Source organism: Heterodontus francisci, chromosome 32 (assembly GCF_036365525.1).
Source record: "Heterodontus francisci isolate sHetFra1 chromosome 32, sHetFra1.hap1, whole genome shotgun sequence".
NCBI lineage: Eukaryota > Metazoa > Chordata > Chondrichthyes > Heterodontiformes > Heterodontidae > Heterodontus > Heterodontus francisci.
Window position 1 is genome coordinate 20,317,531 of NC_090402.1, and position 17,524 is coordinate 20,335,054.

Consider the following 17,524-nt stretch of genomic DNA (forward strand, 5'->3'; position numbering starts at 1 on the left):
GCTGCCTGCCACACTGGTAATTGTGGCTACAGCAGGAAGAGGCCCTTAATTTGGGGTTAATTGCCCAGTTCAGGGCCTCAACTGGCAGCAGGGTGGGAAGGCCATTCAGAGGCGTTCTGTCAGAGGCGTTCTGGCAGAGACGACATGGTGACAGAAACCCGCCCCGCCACCATCCCACCATGATTTTATGCTCTCCCTGCCTCCAAACCCACCACAGGGCAGAGCATAAAATTCCACTCTATGAATAATTACAAATTATTTATTGAAGTGGTGCCCAGTTATGAGCTGAAAGAGGAGAAAAATGACTGTTTTCAACAACTTGTCAAGCAGCGCGCTGCATTAACCGACTGCTCCAGTTCAATTTCAAGTCACTCGCGTCAGTTTTGAAGAAGTGTAGGTCTGAGTTGAGAAAAGTAGACTATGTTCTGTGGTGTTAGATACTGTATTTTTACTCCAAGTCTGCACCTGTTTCAGTGAGAGATTTTGAAGCCAATTGTATGCAGGCATAGACAAGCTTTAAGTGATGAAAGGACCTCTGATTAGCATGGCCTGGATACAGTGGAGGTTTAACTAACATATCCATCCATTAGTAATACAGGTGCTCTCTTTGCAACATAAGCAGGCATTTGACCTTCATAACTTATGGGAGAAAATGCGCAGTAAAGATGGTTTTAACCTTGCATTTAAGAGAATATACTTCTCAAAATAATGTCCTGCTGAAAAGAAACCAGAAAAGAAATCTAAATTTACTCTGAGTGTACATAGTATATTAAAATCTCTGTTCCTACCAAATCAAATTCCACAAAAGTCTAATTTTATCAGACAGTAGTTGCTTATATATCAAAATGTCCTTCAAGACGGAGACATATTTGCAATGAATATACTTCCTGATCAAACTGAGAAACACTGCAGAGCCTCATTACAAATGCAACATTCATAATCATTATAGGTTGAAAGAGAAAGAAGAAAATGCATTGAAATAGGCCTCATCACAACATCCAAATGTTTCAAAGCACTCCACACAATGGATGACATCTGAAGTGTAATAACTGGTATGTTGGCAAACACAGCAGCCATTCTGGTAATATGTGATAGGCAGCCATGAAATCAAAAAGTAGTTAGCAGATGACCAATCATCAAGAACTGCCCACGAAACACCTAATAATTTAATCAATAGGAAACTATCACTGCAATTATGGAATTTGACCCTGGAAAATAATTATTACAATTGACATGCGGTGGATACAAACTCCATCATGCCTTGTTGTAACTCATGATTCTTTCTCTAAAATGGTAATTCCTAACATTCCCCAGGTGAATTAGCTAGACTTTTACAATGAGTAAATTAATACTTGCCAAAAAATTCAACTTCCTGCATCCTCCCATGCAGAAGCAAGTCAAGTCCTTTATTTTCCGTTGTGTGCTGCTTCTTACAATTAACCTCAGCGCATTTGGAAGCAAGAAAGCTCGAGTGACGCAAGTTATCAGTAGCAGACATTTCTAAAGCAATAAACAAAGTCTAGTCACTTTTCATTTCAGCCTCAGCACCTCCTGACCTGTGCCACAGGTGCAAGTAAACCCAACCCCAAAGGGACACCACTGAAGAGAAGACCAGGATTGTCTTTCACTATAGTTAAGTCTAGCTTACAGGAAAAATACATGTAACTACTCTTGGGACAGTACCTTATATTAATCTGTAACTCACAGCAGATAGATCCCTCAAGACATCAAGCTAATATCTGGCTGCTGTCAAGGAAACTAATGGGATGCTACGTTGCAAAAAAAACAGGCATGAAGTGTAGATCAAAGGAAGGAATCCTGCCACGATATAGACCGCTGGTCAGGCCACAGCTGGAGAATTGCGCACGCTTCTACAACCCACAATTTAGAAAGGATCTAGCTAAGCTGGAAAAAGTACAAAGAAGGGCTACTAAAAGGTTAAGGGCACTAGTGAACAAAACACATGACGATAGACTCAAGGAACCAAAATGCCTCTCATTATGGGCGGCACAGTGGCGCAGTGGTTAGCACTGCAGCCTCACAGCTTCAGGGACCCGGGTTCGATTCTGGGTACTGCCTGTGCGGAGTTTGCAAGTTCTCCCTGTGACAGCGTGGGTTTTCACCGGGTGCTCCAGTTTCCTCCCACCGCCAAAGACTTGCAGGTTGGTAGGTTAATTGGCCATTATAAATTGCCCCTAGTGTAGGTAGGTGGTAGGGAATACGGGATTACTGTAGGGTTAGTATAAATGGGTGGTTGTTGGTCGGCACAGACTCAGTGGGCCGAAGGGCCTGTTTCAGTGCTGTATCTCTAAATAAATAAATAAATTGCCCAGAAGAGTGTGGGGAGATGCGATTGAGGTTATCAAATTAATATGATTCAAGGATGTCGATGATCAAACAGGTCAGTCAGAATCAATGCAAGACAAACAAAGGAACGAGAGGGCATGAATATGAGTTGAGACGACATAGATTTGGTATTAATCATTACTATATTGAGAAGCTGGTCAGGGAAAATTAGGGACAGTCTCTTGCATCTGTTCAAAGTAAAATTAGGCAAATATTATTGGTTACAACCACGAGGACAGACTGAACGCATCTGTGGTCTCTGCAAGTCTCCAGATTTTCTATGTTTTCTACTGAGTAATGGACTAATGTAAAGAAAGAAATGAAACCTCTTTTGGAACTGTTGAGGCTGTGCCCAAACTCCTCTGTCGCGATGGCAGACAGCATTGGAAAATTAAAGTCTGCTTTAGTTTAGAATTTAAAAGTGGTTCAAATAAAGTTCTTAGACACAGTCTGTCTAGAAACTTAGAATAAGTGCAGCACAAAATTAATCATGTGCGGCTTGCTAGCCCTACTGTCAAAACCACCACAAAGGGATTTAAGCACACGAGGCAGCGAAGAACTTAGTAGCAGTCTTAACATTAAAAATAAGAGTTCCAATTTCTACTCACACAATTCATCAATTCTACTTCACAAGAGGCAGCCTAATCCAGCAACAGTCATACTTGGGGCCTGAAGTTACTTTCTCCTCCCCTATTACATGCACAGTTGTAGGGACAGTAACTTGTACAGAGAATACCTGCTAGGCACAGACTGCAGCTGTAAGTACAATCAGTTTGGACACAGTCTCAAAACAAAACCTACATGGAAGCAGTCTCCAGCCCTTCCTGTGCAAACAGGTATCACATATTCATTGTAAATCACAGGTTATAGGGTGTAGACCCTTTGTCAGAATTTCGATGAAAGTTCTGCACATAAAGCACAGACGGGGCCAAGGGAGATTAGGGGCAGCTAGATAGCATACAACACAAAGCTGTCCTTTCTCTCTTTAGGTGCGGATTGATTTACTGTTCATTTCTGGCATTTTCTGTTTTAATTTCCAATTTCTACCATTTGCAGTTTTTTCCCCTCACTAAATCTTTCTATCCATTTAATGTAATCATAGCAAGCATCTGCCTAAGTTCTTTCCAGGCTTTTGCTTTACTACCCTATGTACATACAACATGTTGAGCACCCTGTGTGAAGAACTTTCTGCTATTACTCCTCAATCAGCATTTTGCCAGTTTGAATCTGTGACCCCTGTCCCACTGTGACAATTTAACTTGAAGTAGAGATTCTGATTTACCTTTTCTTACTGTTCACTATCACATGTCTAACAAAGTTACTCCACCCTCTCAGATCCACTCGGACAACATCATCTTTACCTACATTCTGCGATACTGTTATGGGAGGTGGTGGTGTAGTGGTAGCCTCACTGGACTAGTAATCCTGAGGCCCAGGCTAATGTTCTGGGGACATGGGTTCAAATCCCACCACAGCAGATGGTGAAATTTGAATTCAATTAATAAATCTGGAATTAAAAGCTAGTGAAACCAATGTCGATTGTTGTAAAAACGCATCTGGTTCACTAATGTCCTTTAGGGGAAGAAATCTGCTGTCCTCACCTGGTCTGGCATACATGTGACTTCAGACCCACAGCAATGTGGTTGACTCTTAAAATGTCCTCTGAAATAGCCTAGCAAGCCACTCTGTTCACGGGCAATTATGGATGAGCAATAAATGTTATCCTAGCCAGTAACACCAGCGCGCTCACATTACACGAACGAATGAAAAAAAAATCTGTAAACTTGAGATCAGTGTCCGCATGTAGGTTGATGATCTCCTATTGAACAATGGGAGAATAGAAGCCATAATTTCTGGCCCTATCAAAGGTGTAACTCTGCGGTCACTGACTCCACTTTCCTCTCTAGCTGCCTGTTCAGACTGAATTTAGACTATGCACGACCTTGAACTGAGACTTAAACCACACAGCCCATCAGTCATAGAGTCATACAGCACTGAAACAGGCCCTTCGGCCCACCGAGTCTGTGCCGACCATCAGCCACCAATTTATACTAATCGTACATTAATCCCATATTCCCTACCACATTCCCACCTTCCCTCAATTCTCCTACCACCTATCTACACTAGGGGCAATTTACAATGGCCAATTTACTTATTAACCTGCAAGTCTTTGGCTGTGGGAGGAAACCGGAGCACCCAGCGAAAACCCACGCGGTCACAGGGAGAACTTGCAAACTCCCCACAGACAGTACCCAGAACCGAACCCGGGTCGCTGGAGCTATGAGGCTGCGGTGCTAACCACTGCGCCACTGTGCTAGACTACTTATTTGCAGCTGCACAATATCGCCCACTCTCACCTTGCCTCCACTGTCACCAAAACCTTCCAGACTCAATTTCTTCAATGCCATCTTGAAGCCCCCAGAACTGCAATCATACAAAAGTTCACTGCCCAACCCACACTAACTTTTGTGTATTCACCAGCACCACACTGGTTGACCTACACTGACTCAAATACTCATCCTCATCGACAAATCTCCCTGTGGCTTCACTTCATGCAGCCAATATTATAGCTCTCCTTTGTGTCCCACTGTCCTCTGATTCCAGGAATTCCTGCACTCTCTCCAGCGATGGCAAACGCTAATGGTCTTTCTCAATAAAACACATCTTAAAACCTCTCCCACAGTGACTCAGGGCACTTCCTCTCGCTCTGCAGGAAAAATATTTTAATCTTTGACCATCGTGCTTTAGGTTGTAAAAATGTATACTGGCTATGTACAATATCTAGAGGATAACAGATAGCTCTCAGTGACTTATGAAGCAATAAGTTAACCAAAGGGGTTAGGCAACAACACATGATCTGAGCACAAAGCTTGAGCTGCAAGATTGGTAACTGCCTTGTAATATTCTGAAATGCAAGCTCTAGCCTTTTCAATACAAGACTAGGAGTACTCTTACTTTGCCATGATATTTCAGTTCCCATTTAAAGGCCAAAGCAGCAACGGTGTGATGTGGAACAAAGGGCATTGTTGATCTGATGTCTTATTTTTGGATTTCTGATGTAGACTCCACAGTATTGGCAGTTTGGCTTTTATGGTGAAGTACAGGACAAATCATTGGGTAGTACAGCCTGGAAATTCCCTTGATCTGAAATGTATTAAGCTTACAAGATTCAATGGGTTCAGAAGGTTAAAGCTAGCTTTTAAAATGATCCAGTTTACAGTTGTTGCGAAGAGCCACATGCAGACCTCAATCAGGAACTTTCTTGAGGATCACTGTTTATTGCTTAATAAAAATGGAGAGGCCAGGTCATTTGCTAATATCTCTTACATCAAGAAAGTCAGCAAACTAAAAGTCCATTAATTAAAATTGAAGAACAAGGGGGATTATATGGCGTATATTACCAGCTACCTTCACATTGAGATTTCAGGCTGGAATCTTACTGACAAGTAACAGTTCAAACTGCAAGTCAAAAACCTAAAGCTCTTTTCTTTGAGCACCACAGTGAAGGGAGATATTCACCTGTGATACCTCTGTCCAGTAACCAAGTTCAACAGTAAATGCACAAACAAATGATGCCCTAAGATATACAAGAGGTACACAATATCTAAACAATATAACTGTATTAAACATGTCAAACAAAACCACAAATGGGCTGGAACAAACAAACCAAGATTAAACATTTTATTTCCTTCAAGTGCTCTTTTTATGAAAAAAAATCTTCATTTCCAACAAGAACCAATTATATCTGGTGGAAATGGTAGTCAGGAGACCAAGGACAGAAGAAAAGACTCAGCACCAGACATGACTGCAGTATGAATCATTAGCCTAGCTTTTCCAATGACACATTTAAACATAGCATGTGCTCCACATTATCTAGCCTTTTCACTGGCAGCTGGTGCTATTTTGCATGGGATCAGCCAGCAGCTGATGGCACTGGTACTTAATGGCACTGGCACAGGTACTGGCACTGGTACTTTCTTTATTAATCAGCGATGAAAAGCCAGGTAAGTGACTTACCTAAGTAAGGAATGCAGGGAACCATCCTCAAGCTGCTGATGAATTCGCGCATTCTCTTGTAGTTGTCTTCTTTCGTTACTAAATAATCCAGCTTCTCAAACATAGCTTTGTCTTTTCGACTGACTAGCTGCAAAATAAGACAAACATATTTAATTGATAAGATCCTTATTAACTGGAAATCAAATAAGATATGTGGTCATATTGCAGGTAATGGGTTAAATAGCCTAGGCATAGACAGGAATTAAAAGTATGGGATGATATACAAAGGTCATCGCTGACAGGCATGTGAAAAGGCACCATAAAGACAAAAAGGTGAGTGAAACAGCTCCAAAATGCAATGGAGCAAAATAGAATGGGTCAAATTGCAAGGAAAAGGAAAGGCGGCTGCTTGATGCTTGAAGTTGGTGTTCAAAGCCAATATCTGCAGTATGCTCATGAGTAAAATAAAAGTACTATTCCTGAAGTTTGGGGTGAGCTTGTCTAGTACAGGTTGGAGTCCAAAGGTAAAGATTGGAGATACATTATTTCATCTCTTTCCAATATTTAAAAAAAAAACTCTTCAGGCTACAGGAAACATTGGCTGATTCTTTGTACGAGTATTTTGCATGTTTTTTTCTGGTGATCCTTGTCCGTTATCCTTCCTTCCCCTCTTTATCCACCTTTTCTTCCCAATTCTGATGAAGGGTCACCACTCGAACTATTTAGGTATCAAAGTAGCACCTGCTCCTTTTTTTCTTTTCAACAGTGCCATCTTGATGAGCTGACTGGTCTGTTTCAATGTTGTAACATGCTATGATTCAATGACAGAACTGCTGTATACTCTTAATTCAGATTTTCAGCATTTAAGGTTTCTCACCCTTTTTATTATGTCATCTCGTATTTTGATATTATAGCAGTTCAGTTGGTAGTTAGTGTTATGTTTTGTGCTGACATTATAGTCTATTCATATTTATCAAATATCACTTCAGTGTGATTAACAAAGTGGCTAGTGAGCAAGATATATTTTCTTGGGAAGATATTCAAATAAAATGTTGATGTTTCCCGGCAATAAATTGTATTTTTTTTATGTTATCCTCATCCATTTTATGACCCTTCTTCTGGTAATAAATGTGACTTTGACAGGCTACACAGAGGAGACAGGATTCTCGTAAAGAAAGATTTAAGCTAAAGTTTAAAACCGAACCACTAGCTTTTTAAAAAAAAAACTTATTTTACCACCCTGGTCTCAATTGGTAACCAGTTCTTTGAAAGTATGCTTGCAAATGGCACTGGTAAACCAATAAAGTTGGAAAATTGGATAAGAAAGTGAGGAAGAAAGGAATAGATGGATATGCTGATAGAGTTTGTTGAAGAGGGGTGGGATGAGGCTTGTGTGGAGCATAAACACCAGCATGGACCAATTTGGCCTCATGGCCTTTTTCTGGGCTGTAGATTTAATGTAATATGCTGAATAACATTAATAAGACGGAAGTCTGTTCATGATGTAATGAAAGAAAAAGATTTTTTGCACATTACAACAAATCCTTGATTGCAGTGTCATGCCCAGTAAAGACATATATTCCTAATTATATGATACGAGCTTTAGTCAATGTGGAATCTTTTAAAAATGGACCATGTGCTACAGGATGGGTGAAGGTCAGATGACTTGGCCTGCATATTCAAACTGTCTCACTATCTCCAAAGTACAAAAGGATACATTCCAGACTAATACGTGTCAATTACACCCATCCTGACACCATTGACATATTGCTGAATTGAATGGATTCTTCTGAAACAAAGAAGGTGTGAAGTAGCTATATCATAGTGGGATTATACCCATCCAGACATCAATGGATGGTCATGGATTCCACATCCTGGTCCATTGTGTGGTCACACCAGGGGAAAGGGCCATGTATCAACTAACAAAGACTCTAATTTGATGGATTTTGAACTTAAAAGGCAACCCTCTGCAGAGAGCGAGAGAGAGATCACAACAACCTCATAGAGGGAGTCCAGCCAAGGGCTGTGGAAAGACTCAGCCTAAACAAGAAGCAGTCCTGCTGCTGATTCTACACTTCAACCTGGCGCAGCAGAGGATTGAAAGCGACCGCCACCTTCAGTCTGAAATCTTCACCACCAGATATCTGCAACACCTCAATAAATTCAAGACTACAAACAACCCAGGCCTGCAGCTTTAAAAGAGACTGTTCTACTCAAAAGATTCAACAGGTTTATTGTAAACCAAGAACACCTAGAACCTTTAGGTTCTATCTATCTCCTCTTGAGAGTGCATGTGAGTGAATGTGGGCATGAGTGGTGTTGCAAACATTTTGGGAAATAAATATTGTTCAATAAATAGTTACTCTCATGTTTTAAACCTAAATGAAAGCCTGTCACTGTCTGTTTATTTGGAAAACAAAACACTCAGGGTCAGTTGGGAAGTGAACAGTGGGAACCATCCACACCCCTCACCATCTGTCCATAACATTAGGATAAACATGCCTGTGATGACTGTCAATAAGGTTTACTAATTCTAGACTCTCTGTACCGCCACCTACACAGCCAAGCACTCAGTTTTCTGAGTATGCTTGATCATTGCAGTTGGTTAAGAACAGATGTGGGATAACTGCTAATAGCAACCTTAAACTAATAACAGGTTTATCACTTAAAGGTGCTTTGCACCAGCAATAAACTTATGGAGTGTAAACTAGATATTCAGGAACAAAGTGGCTCTGAAATGAAGCAGATCAAGACTCCCTTGTCCAGGGGTTCACATTGTATCGCTCAGGTGTCAGATCGAGCCTTGACTCCAGATTTGGACTGCCATAATGGCACGGTTGTAATGTAAATGCAATGTCTATTAATTGTTACACTTGAAGCAATCTATCTTTTGAAATCTGCTAGAGTTTGTGCCTGGTCTGGCCTTTTTGGAAAGTGGTACCAGACAGAACCAGGAATCATTTCTTTTGGACAGTTAAACAGGCAGAGAAAGCACTCTTGGTAATCACATGTATAAAGCAATAATTCAGACATTGTCTTAATGATTGGCACTATCTTGTCCTGTTGTAAATTCCAAAACAGAAACCACGGAGTTAAAGGTTTCACTTTTCTGATTTCAAACCTTGCATGTTGGAATACTGAAAGCTAGCTGTACTTTCTCAATGACTGCCAAGCAAAGTGTTACGAATTATATGAATAGTACACTGTAGGCTGGAAAAATATATCAACCACCTTCGCTTATGACAAACAGGAAGACTAGAGTAACTCCAGACACAGACTGAAACCATGGTCCATTATACCATACTTCAGGCATTTATAACACACTTTTTGGAACAAACTGATTTTTGAAAAGGCTCAGCTTGAAAGATGTCCGCACCTTTAATGAACAAAATTAAAATTGAATCGCTGTTAATAATATATTTAGTGTTATTTTAATCATACATGATAAAGTAAAGTTAGAAATTAGATATTGTGTTGATAACTATATTGTATTATATTCAGATTTTCTCATAACTATGTGCTGATTTGTTCATTGCCATTCTTCTGTAACATTATTGTATTTTAAAGTTCATGTTTTAACTATTTTGTAAAAAAATCCTTTGACTTTCAATTAACAATTCATTAACACGGCATCCAAAAAAATCAAACTTTGTTGCAATACTTTTGTGGTCATATTAGTTGATGCTTCAAATGTAGAAGCTAATTAAAATCTGAAAACCTGGAAGGTTGCAAGCACACCCCTCCGAAAATTTTCACCGATTTGTTTTTTTTCCCCAAAATATAAAAATGATTTTCACAAACATATGGTGTCATTTCTTCCAGACCCACTTGCGTCCAATTTGAGATACAAGTTCCAATAACTCAACTAGGTGGGTTACTAATATTTTATACATAGCATTTTGAATATTCGTGCATTAACTTTGTGTTGATCTCAAATTGCTCAGGTATTCACTCCAACCACCACCTAGCATTCCATAATCAGAATGGAAGAATCGGAGAGCTCCTTCTACATAGTCCCAAACCTCAACTTCAGAACAGCAACATTGCAGGATACTTCCATTTCCCACACTTCTCTACCTTTTCTGAATGAGGTTCTGAATACAACATAACCATTACAAGCTTTTGGTCATCTGCGCTCCTATCTCCTTAAGTGGGTCAGTGTCAAATTTTGTTTGATAATGCTCCTACGAAGGACCTTGGGATGTTTTATTATGTTAAAGGTGCTATATAAATGCAAGTTGATGTTGGTTGCCCAATTAGTATTGAATTATGGACAGTTTGGAATGACATGCACACCTCTCCACAGAACCCCAGCTTATTTCACTTTACGCCCTTAATAGCCATGGAAAATAAGTCTTTGCATTTGGCTGAAATCCAAACATGAAATGACAATTTTCTAACCAAATGCACTCAGTTCATTAGTTGACTAATTTCCATTATTAAAAAAAAACTTTTGTTTAAAATTCAATTGTATACTGCACCACGAAGAAAAGGTGCCTTAGTGCGCGTGTGTGATGTGTAACCCTGGTTCCACTGCATATTTTATATTTTATTAGGATATCTGTCAAATTGATATAATCGGTGAAATTTGAAGTGTCTTTTGAAGCTTCACAAGCTCACAATTGTCTTCAGAATACTTTGGAAAGCAACCTTAACTTTAAAGCAACACAGATTCCACTTCACCTTAATTACTGAGATCTTAAAACAAAGTCTGATGAATTTCTTTACTGTCACAGCCAAGGGTATGGCTATGGCAAGATGCTGCAGCTCTATTTTCCTTTTTTTTTTATAAAGATGACAAGATCCTTTACAGAAGCGGAGTACATAATCTTTTTTGGGGGCAGGCTTGATGGACCAGCTGGTCTTTACCTTATTGACAATTTTGTGTGCTCATTATCACATTCACAACAAAGGTGGGGGAAAAAAAACAAGTAATGGATCCCCCAAAATTAGAAGCCACAGCTCTCTGAAAGAATTATTTACCCAAGTAAATTCTTTGAACAGAAAGCTGTGTTAATTATAGAACATGTTGACCGATGGGGGAGAGAAGAGTATAACTTGGGATTTCAAAAAAAAAGACGATGGATGCTTTTTTGAAGAGGACTTCACTGTAGTACTGGACACCACCACATGACAGGTGATGTAGTTGCTGTAACATTGTCCACCCTGTTCACTGTAAACTGTGCACAAGTACCGAGTATAACAGTGCGTTCTAGCATACCGACAGAGAAAAAAGAAAATAAATTTAATATCCAAGTGGTTCTACCTCAAGGCAAAAAGCAAAACTGAGTCCAGCACATATCTCAGACCCTGGGATATGATTTTCAGACACAGTCGAGGCAGCATCCCACTTTGTATTCCTCATTTGTGTGTTGATCATGGGCTCCAATTGGGAAAACACAACAAAAAAGCAGCAATCCCATTATTGAAGTTACAAATGAACTTCTCAAATTAAATGATTGCATGAACTTTAATTTTAGAAAATAAAAATTTGCCTTGCTTTTTGAGTTGAGAAATGTAATCAGCTTAAAACACTGTCCTTGCAGCTAAAGTGACTCTATCTGTATAGTTTCTATTCATAGCCTTCCTTCATATAGCTGCCAAAAATGCCACTTTCATCACAGAAAATATATGACTACTTAAAAATTGACAAAAAACTCAAACAAAAATTTGATCATGAAGTACATTGGACAAATGATTGAGGAATGCTTAGGAGAGTTGAAATGGAACACAGTTTATGAGGTCTAATTGTCCTTCATGCAGCAATATATTTCACAGTAACTATAATAAATAGCAAGCTTTTGAAACACAGGGAAAACATTAAGACCAGATCCAGCCCACAAGTCTAGTGGAACAGACAATGTTTAGAGAGTTCACACTCAAATGCAGAATTTAAAACATAGGTTATTTTGACAGATAGACATGTCACAGTTAATTCATTGACAGTAGCAGAGGTGCTGCATTCTACGATCAGCAGGTTTCTTGGTGTAGCAATGTTTACAAACTCCTCATTGTTTAGTAAACCAGCTCAGTTCCTCTCATGTTGAATCCTTTGCCAAATCACAAACCATCACAACATCTGTTTGCACTATTTTTTATTACATCAAACATATCGTGAAGAGCCATTGCATTGGCTTAACCGAACCAAAGGCAATATTAGTTTTCCTTCCACAATTCAACATTTGTAATTAGATAAAGATTTATATAACCATCCACTCTGGTCATTTAAACACATCGGGCTGAATTTTATTAGCGCCGCCGCACATCGTAGCAGTCCGCGTTGAAGTTGGCGGCCTTCCAAGATGGAAGCGCCACCGCTGAGCCCCCATGATCTTTCATGTGGGGGCTCATTTAAATGGAGGGGGCAGAGCGGCCGCCGCTGATGACATAGATGGGGCGGCTGCTCCATCTCTGGCAATGGCGTCCGGCGCAACTTCACAGGCGCTGGCGCCATTTTTAAAGAACTTCATGCTCTTAGTAAAATGTTAAATATTTAAAGGTATTTTATTTTTCATTGGATTGTAAAAAAAAATTAGAAGATGGGGGCCCTTTCCCAACCCCCACAAGTGATGTTTTTTTTGCCCTATAACTTATATTATTCACAACACAAACTTGCCCCCACCTCCCCCAACTTTCTCACATTTGCCCTTCAACACCTTCTCACCATCTCCATAGCCAATAAAAAGTGTTTTCTCCGCTCCCACCCCGTCCCCTCCCCCTGAACATTTCACTCTTCCCCGTTCCCCACTAGTGTCTCGCCTTGGAACTCCAAATGGAGTTCTGAAGGCGCGCGAGGTGCGGCTGGCGGCCGTACAATTGGCGCAGGACGGCCGCCGGGACCTGGTAAGTTTATTTGTATTTTGTTTTAATTAATTTAAGTATGTGAGTGAAGACCCCGCTGCTTGGCAGCGGGGGGCAGCTACACCGAGGCCTCGTCGCCACCGGTAAAATGTGGCGAGGCCTTCTCGGCATCGGGGGTTGCGGTGACCGCTCCCACAGAATTTTACGGGCCCCCCCCCCGCCCCCCCGCCACGACCCCCACCGTTGAGGGGCTGGTAAAATTCAGCCCATCTTTCCCAAAAACCAAACAGAAATCTTGCCACCCAGTCTCCTATGCCAATTCATCCTTTCCCAGGACACCAAACTATTTTACCTCATCCAAGTGAGATTTTGTTATGTATGAGCTCTATTAGCATAAAGTAAAATGTTTAAGTTGGTGGGTGGTTTCAAAACAAAGTTGCAGAACAGTGCACAAAAACTTTCACACAAATTTCCTTCCTTACAATTTCTTGCTAAAAGGCACAACTTAATCACATAATTGCCCACAGCTAAGGAATAGTTGGTGTTTAGTACAATTTCGTTCATGTGCAGTCTACACAGTTGAGGGAACTGGACAGGATACATCAACAGTGGAACCTAACATTTTGAAAATTTTACATTTGGATTTTCATCATATAAACAGAAAAAATTACACATTAACCACTAAAATCTGGTTTTGATTTAATTCGTAAAATCCAGACAGTTCATTCATGAAATTAGAACAGCAGCTGCTCATAAATGGATAAGAATTTAGTATTTTGGATGTATTCCCTCTTATCTATCTCTGTTCACATACTCCTGGAACTCCTAACCCATAGTGTAATAAGAAGGGTAGCTTAGGTCAGAGTTACAGGAACGTATGACAGATACACGGAAAAATGTGACAAAGATTTGGCAAAATTGTGGCCCAGGAATTGTGCGCAGTTGCAGAAATGTTAATATACTAATAGCAGAGCACCCATGGCATTGCTCCTGGTGATTCAGAGGATATGATGTTTTCCAACAATAGGGTTATCATCAAAGCACAATGGGGAAAATGTTACAAGGAGCGAGAGTGATGGTACTATGACGTTAATGCTATATGTAACACTTCTGATATACACTTGAAGAAATCACTTATGAGTAGCAAGTAATGAAATGCAACACCATACATGTTATTCTTCATACTTGAATACGCAACCTCGAACTCGGAGACAAAGGCACTATTGCCGAGCCACAGCTGACACCATTGGCTTCAGGAATGCAAAGCAGCATTACAGAGAATGGTGAAGAACGACAACAAATAACTAATCAGTGATCAAGTTGGCAATTTGTGTATAGCAATCTCCCACAAACAGCAATAAGATAATGGCCAGATAATCAGTTTTAGTGATGTTGCTTAAGGTTTTAATATTGGCCAGGACACCACAGAGAACTCTTCTGCTCTTTGTAGCAGACCACTCATAGTAATAGCAGAAATGAAGTGCAAAAAGGAGAAAGGAAACCGAAGCAAAGCAAGCAACAAGAAGTAAACGTTCATCGCAGATTCTGGATTGTGAGCACACGCCTTCATCAGTTGAGGGAAGCATGTAGTGCCAGGGTAAAAGTCAGGAATAATGTAGCAGGGAAATACTTCTAAAGAGCAAGATAAATTAAATAAATATGCGGGTTTCATGCATTGAAAGAAGTCTTCCACAGAATGAAATACATTTCTTGAATTAAGTCACTAGTTTGGCACAGGCTTGAGGAAATTAACTCAATAAAATGTGCGGGCTTCAAGAATGGAAAGCAGGCAGACAAAGAATGAGTAGGAACGGCAGCAATTAAATACATTAAATCAAATGGATTAATTAGTGGAAGCAGACTAACTAATTGAAAGTCAGCAATTTGATGCAATTAAGTAAATATATGCATGGGCTTTATAAATAAAAACCAGTCTTATAAAGAATGGGCAGAAACAGCAGCTTATAAATAATTAAAGCCAGGAATGGCATGGAAAATATGGCCTTGCATGCAATCAGGAGAAAGTAAGCAAACAAAATGGAGCAAAATGAATTAAATGGTTACGTGGGCTTCATGAAATGAGCCTTCCAAAGATAAATGAAGTCCACTTTGGGGTAAATTAGAAATGCACATTAAATATAGGCCATAAATGGCATAAATGCAGAAAATTAAATACACATTTCATGCCTTTCATGACCTCAGACATCCCAAAGTGCTTTAGAGTCAATTAAGTATTTCTGAAGTGTAGTCACTGTTGTAATGTAGGAAACATGACAGCCAATTTGCACACAGCAAGCTCCCACAAACAGCAATATGATAATGACCAGATAATCTGCTGTACTGATGTTGTTTGGGAGATAAATATTGGGCAGGACCCTGAGGATAATGCTCCTGCTCTTCTTCAAAATAGCGTCTTGGATTTTTTTTTTAAACATCTGCCAGGAAAGGCAGACGGGGCCTCGGATTAACGCCTCATCCGAATGACGGCATCTCTGACAGTGCAGCAGTGCCTCAGTACTACGCTGGAGTGTCAGCCTAGATTATGAGCTCAAGTTCCTGGAATGGGACTTAAATGTACAAACTTCGGAATCAGAGACAACAGTGCTATCACTGAGCCATGACTGACACCCTGGCTTCATGAATGCAAAGCAGCATTACAGAAATAAATAAATTAGTTAGCGATAAAGAAAGTTGTCAAAGGAGCACTGAGTCAGTAAAATGAACAACATAAATAGACAACATATATATTTAAATCAGCATTGAGGGCTGGCCTGCTCTGCTAAAAGCTGGACTCCATTCCTTCAGGCCTTGCTGATGCTGGCTCATTGCCCAAGCCCGACGCAACCTCGAGCCTCTATTTATTTATTTAATTAATTTGTTGCTGCCCAACTCCAATTAACCCCAATTCCATCTGATGAGATCACAGTTATAGAGTCATATAGTTTGATTAATTTGCAGCCGTCACCACAATTAAAAGACCCATACTGTTCTGAAATGTTCCAGTGATGACGTAATGCTGAGAGGTTTTCTCAAAAGTTTCTCCAAATCCACCACTGTAGCTTTGGCAGAAGTGCAGCGCAAACTGCATTTGTACACAACGATGCTGTACATTTACCAGCAGAACCATATGCAGACATTGGTAGGGGGTGGAATTTGAGACACACAACAGTGCCATCGATGGTGGGAGGACTAAAAGGAAAATATATGGATAGTTCAGAAAGTTGTAAGCAGGTATCACTCAGGTGTGACAATGCGACATCAGGAAGCATCAGCATTTGTAAAAAAAAAAATGGAAAATATCTAGCATGCACACATCTCCAGTGAAGTCCTTCTGACCCCTGTTTCTGATGTGCAGCTTGAATTTAGCTAATATATTCCCACCTGCAAAGTTGCCAGACCAAACACAATTAATCTAAAAATAACCTGAGGCTGTGCTGACTTTACAATGTGGTCTTTCTAAGGAACACAGCTGCACACCGGCAGAACAATACCATGTGCATCACATGATTAACAAGCTTACCCTTCTGTTTGGTTTTGGGAAAGATGGCAGCCCATCTCACTGCTTAATGCTGACTACAAGATTCTGTCCAAAGTCATAGCCAGTCAAGTCAAGTCTGCTCTGGAGTTGGTGATCCACCCTGATCAGACCTGTACAATACCCGGCAGGAAGATCTCCGATAGTCTCATGCTACTCAGGGATATGATCACCTATGTACGGGACAGGAGGGTGGACACCTGCCTCATCAGCCTGGAGCAGGAGAAGGCTCTTGACAGGATATCGCACACCTACATGATGGAGGTGCTTTCTAAAATGGGGTTTGGGGAGGGAATCAGCAATTGGATCAAACTGCTCTACACAAACATCAGTAGCGCAGTCTCAATCAATGGGTAGGAATCAGAAAGTTACCCGATCCAATCTGGAGTCAGACAGGGCTGTACTCTCTCCCCTATCTTGGTTGTTTGCTGTATTGAACCCTTTGCTGAGTATTAGGAAGGATGCGGGCATAAGCAGGGAGACAATCCCAGGCAGCGGAGGCACTCAGGTTAAAACCTCCCTGTACATGGATGACGTCGCTGTCTTCTGCTCAAATCCGCTGTCCGTGCGCAGACTAATGCGCATCTGCGACCAGTTTGAACTGGCCTCGGGAGTTAACCACGGCAAGAGCGAGGCCATGTTCTTTGGGAACTGGGCTGACCGATCCTTTGTCCCCTTCACCGTCAGGTCAAACTACCTGAAGGTGCTGGGGTTATGGTTCGGAAGGGCCGGGGCGTGCACCAAAACCTGGGAGGAGCGAGTAGCCAAGGTAAACCAAAAGTTGAGCATGTGGGGGCAGCGATCTCTCTCCATTATGGGTATGAATCTGGTCATCAGGTGCGAGGC

General features: G+C 40.7%; 1 protein-coding gene across 7 annotated transcripts in view; it reads right to left on the minus strand.

The window, feature by feature from the left end:
* ralgps1 (Ral GEF with PH domain and SH3 binding motif 1) overlaps nt 1–17,524 on the minus strand; it is a 650,997-nt gene that overhangs the window by 386,578 nt on the left and 246,895 nt on the right. For all 7 annotated transcript variants that reach the window (XM_068012423.1, XM_068012421.1, XM_068012419.1 and 4 more), the window contains one exon: nt 6,364–6,490. In XM_068012423.1, coding sequence (XP_067868524.1) covers nt 6,364–6,490 — 127 coding nt within the window. The remainder of the gene's footprint in view (nt 1–6,363; nt 6,491–17,524) is intronic.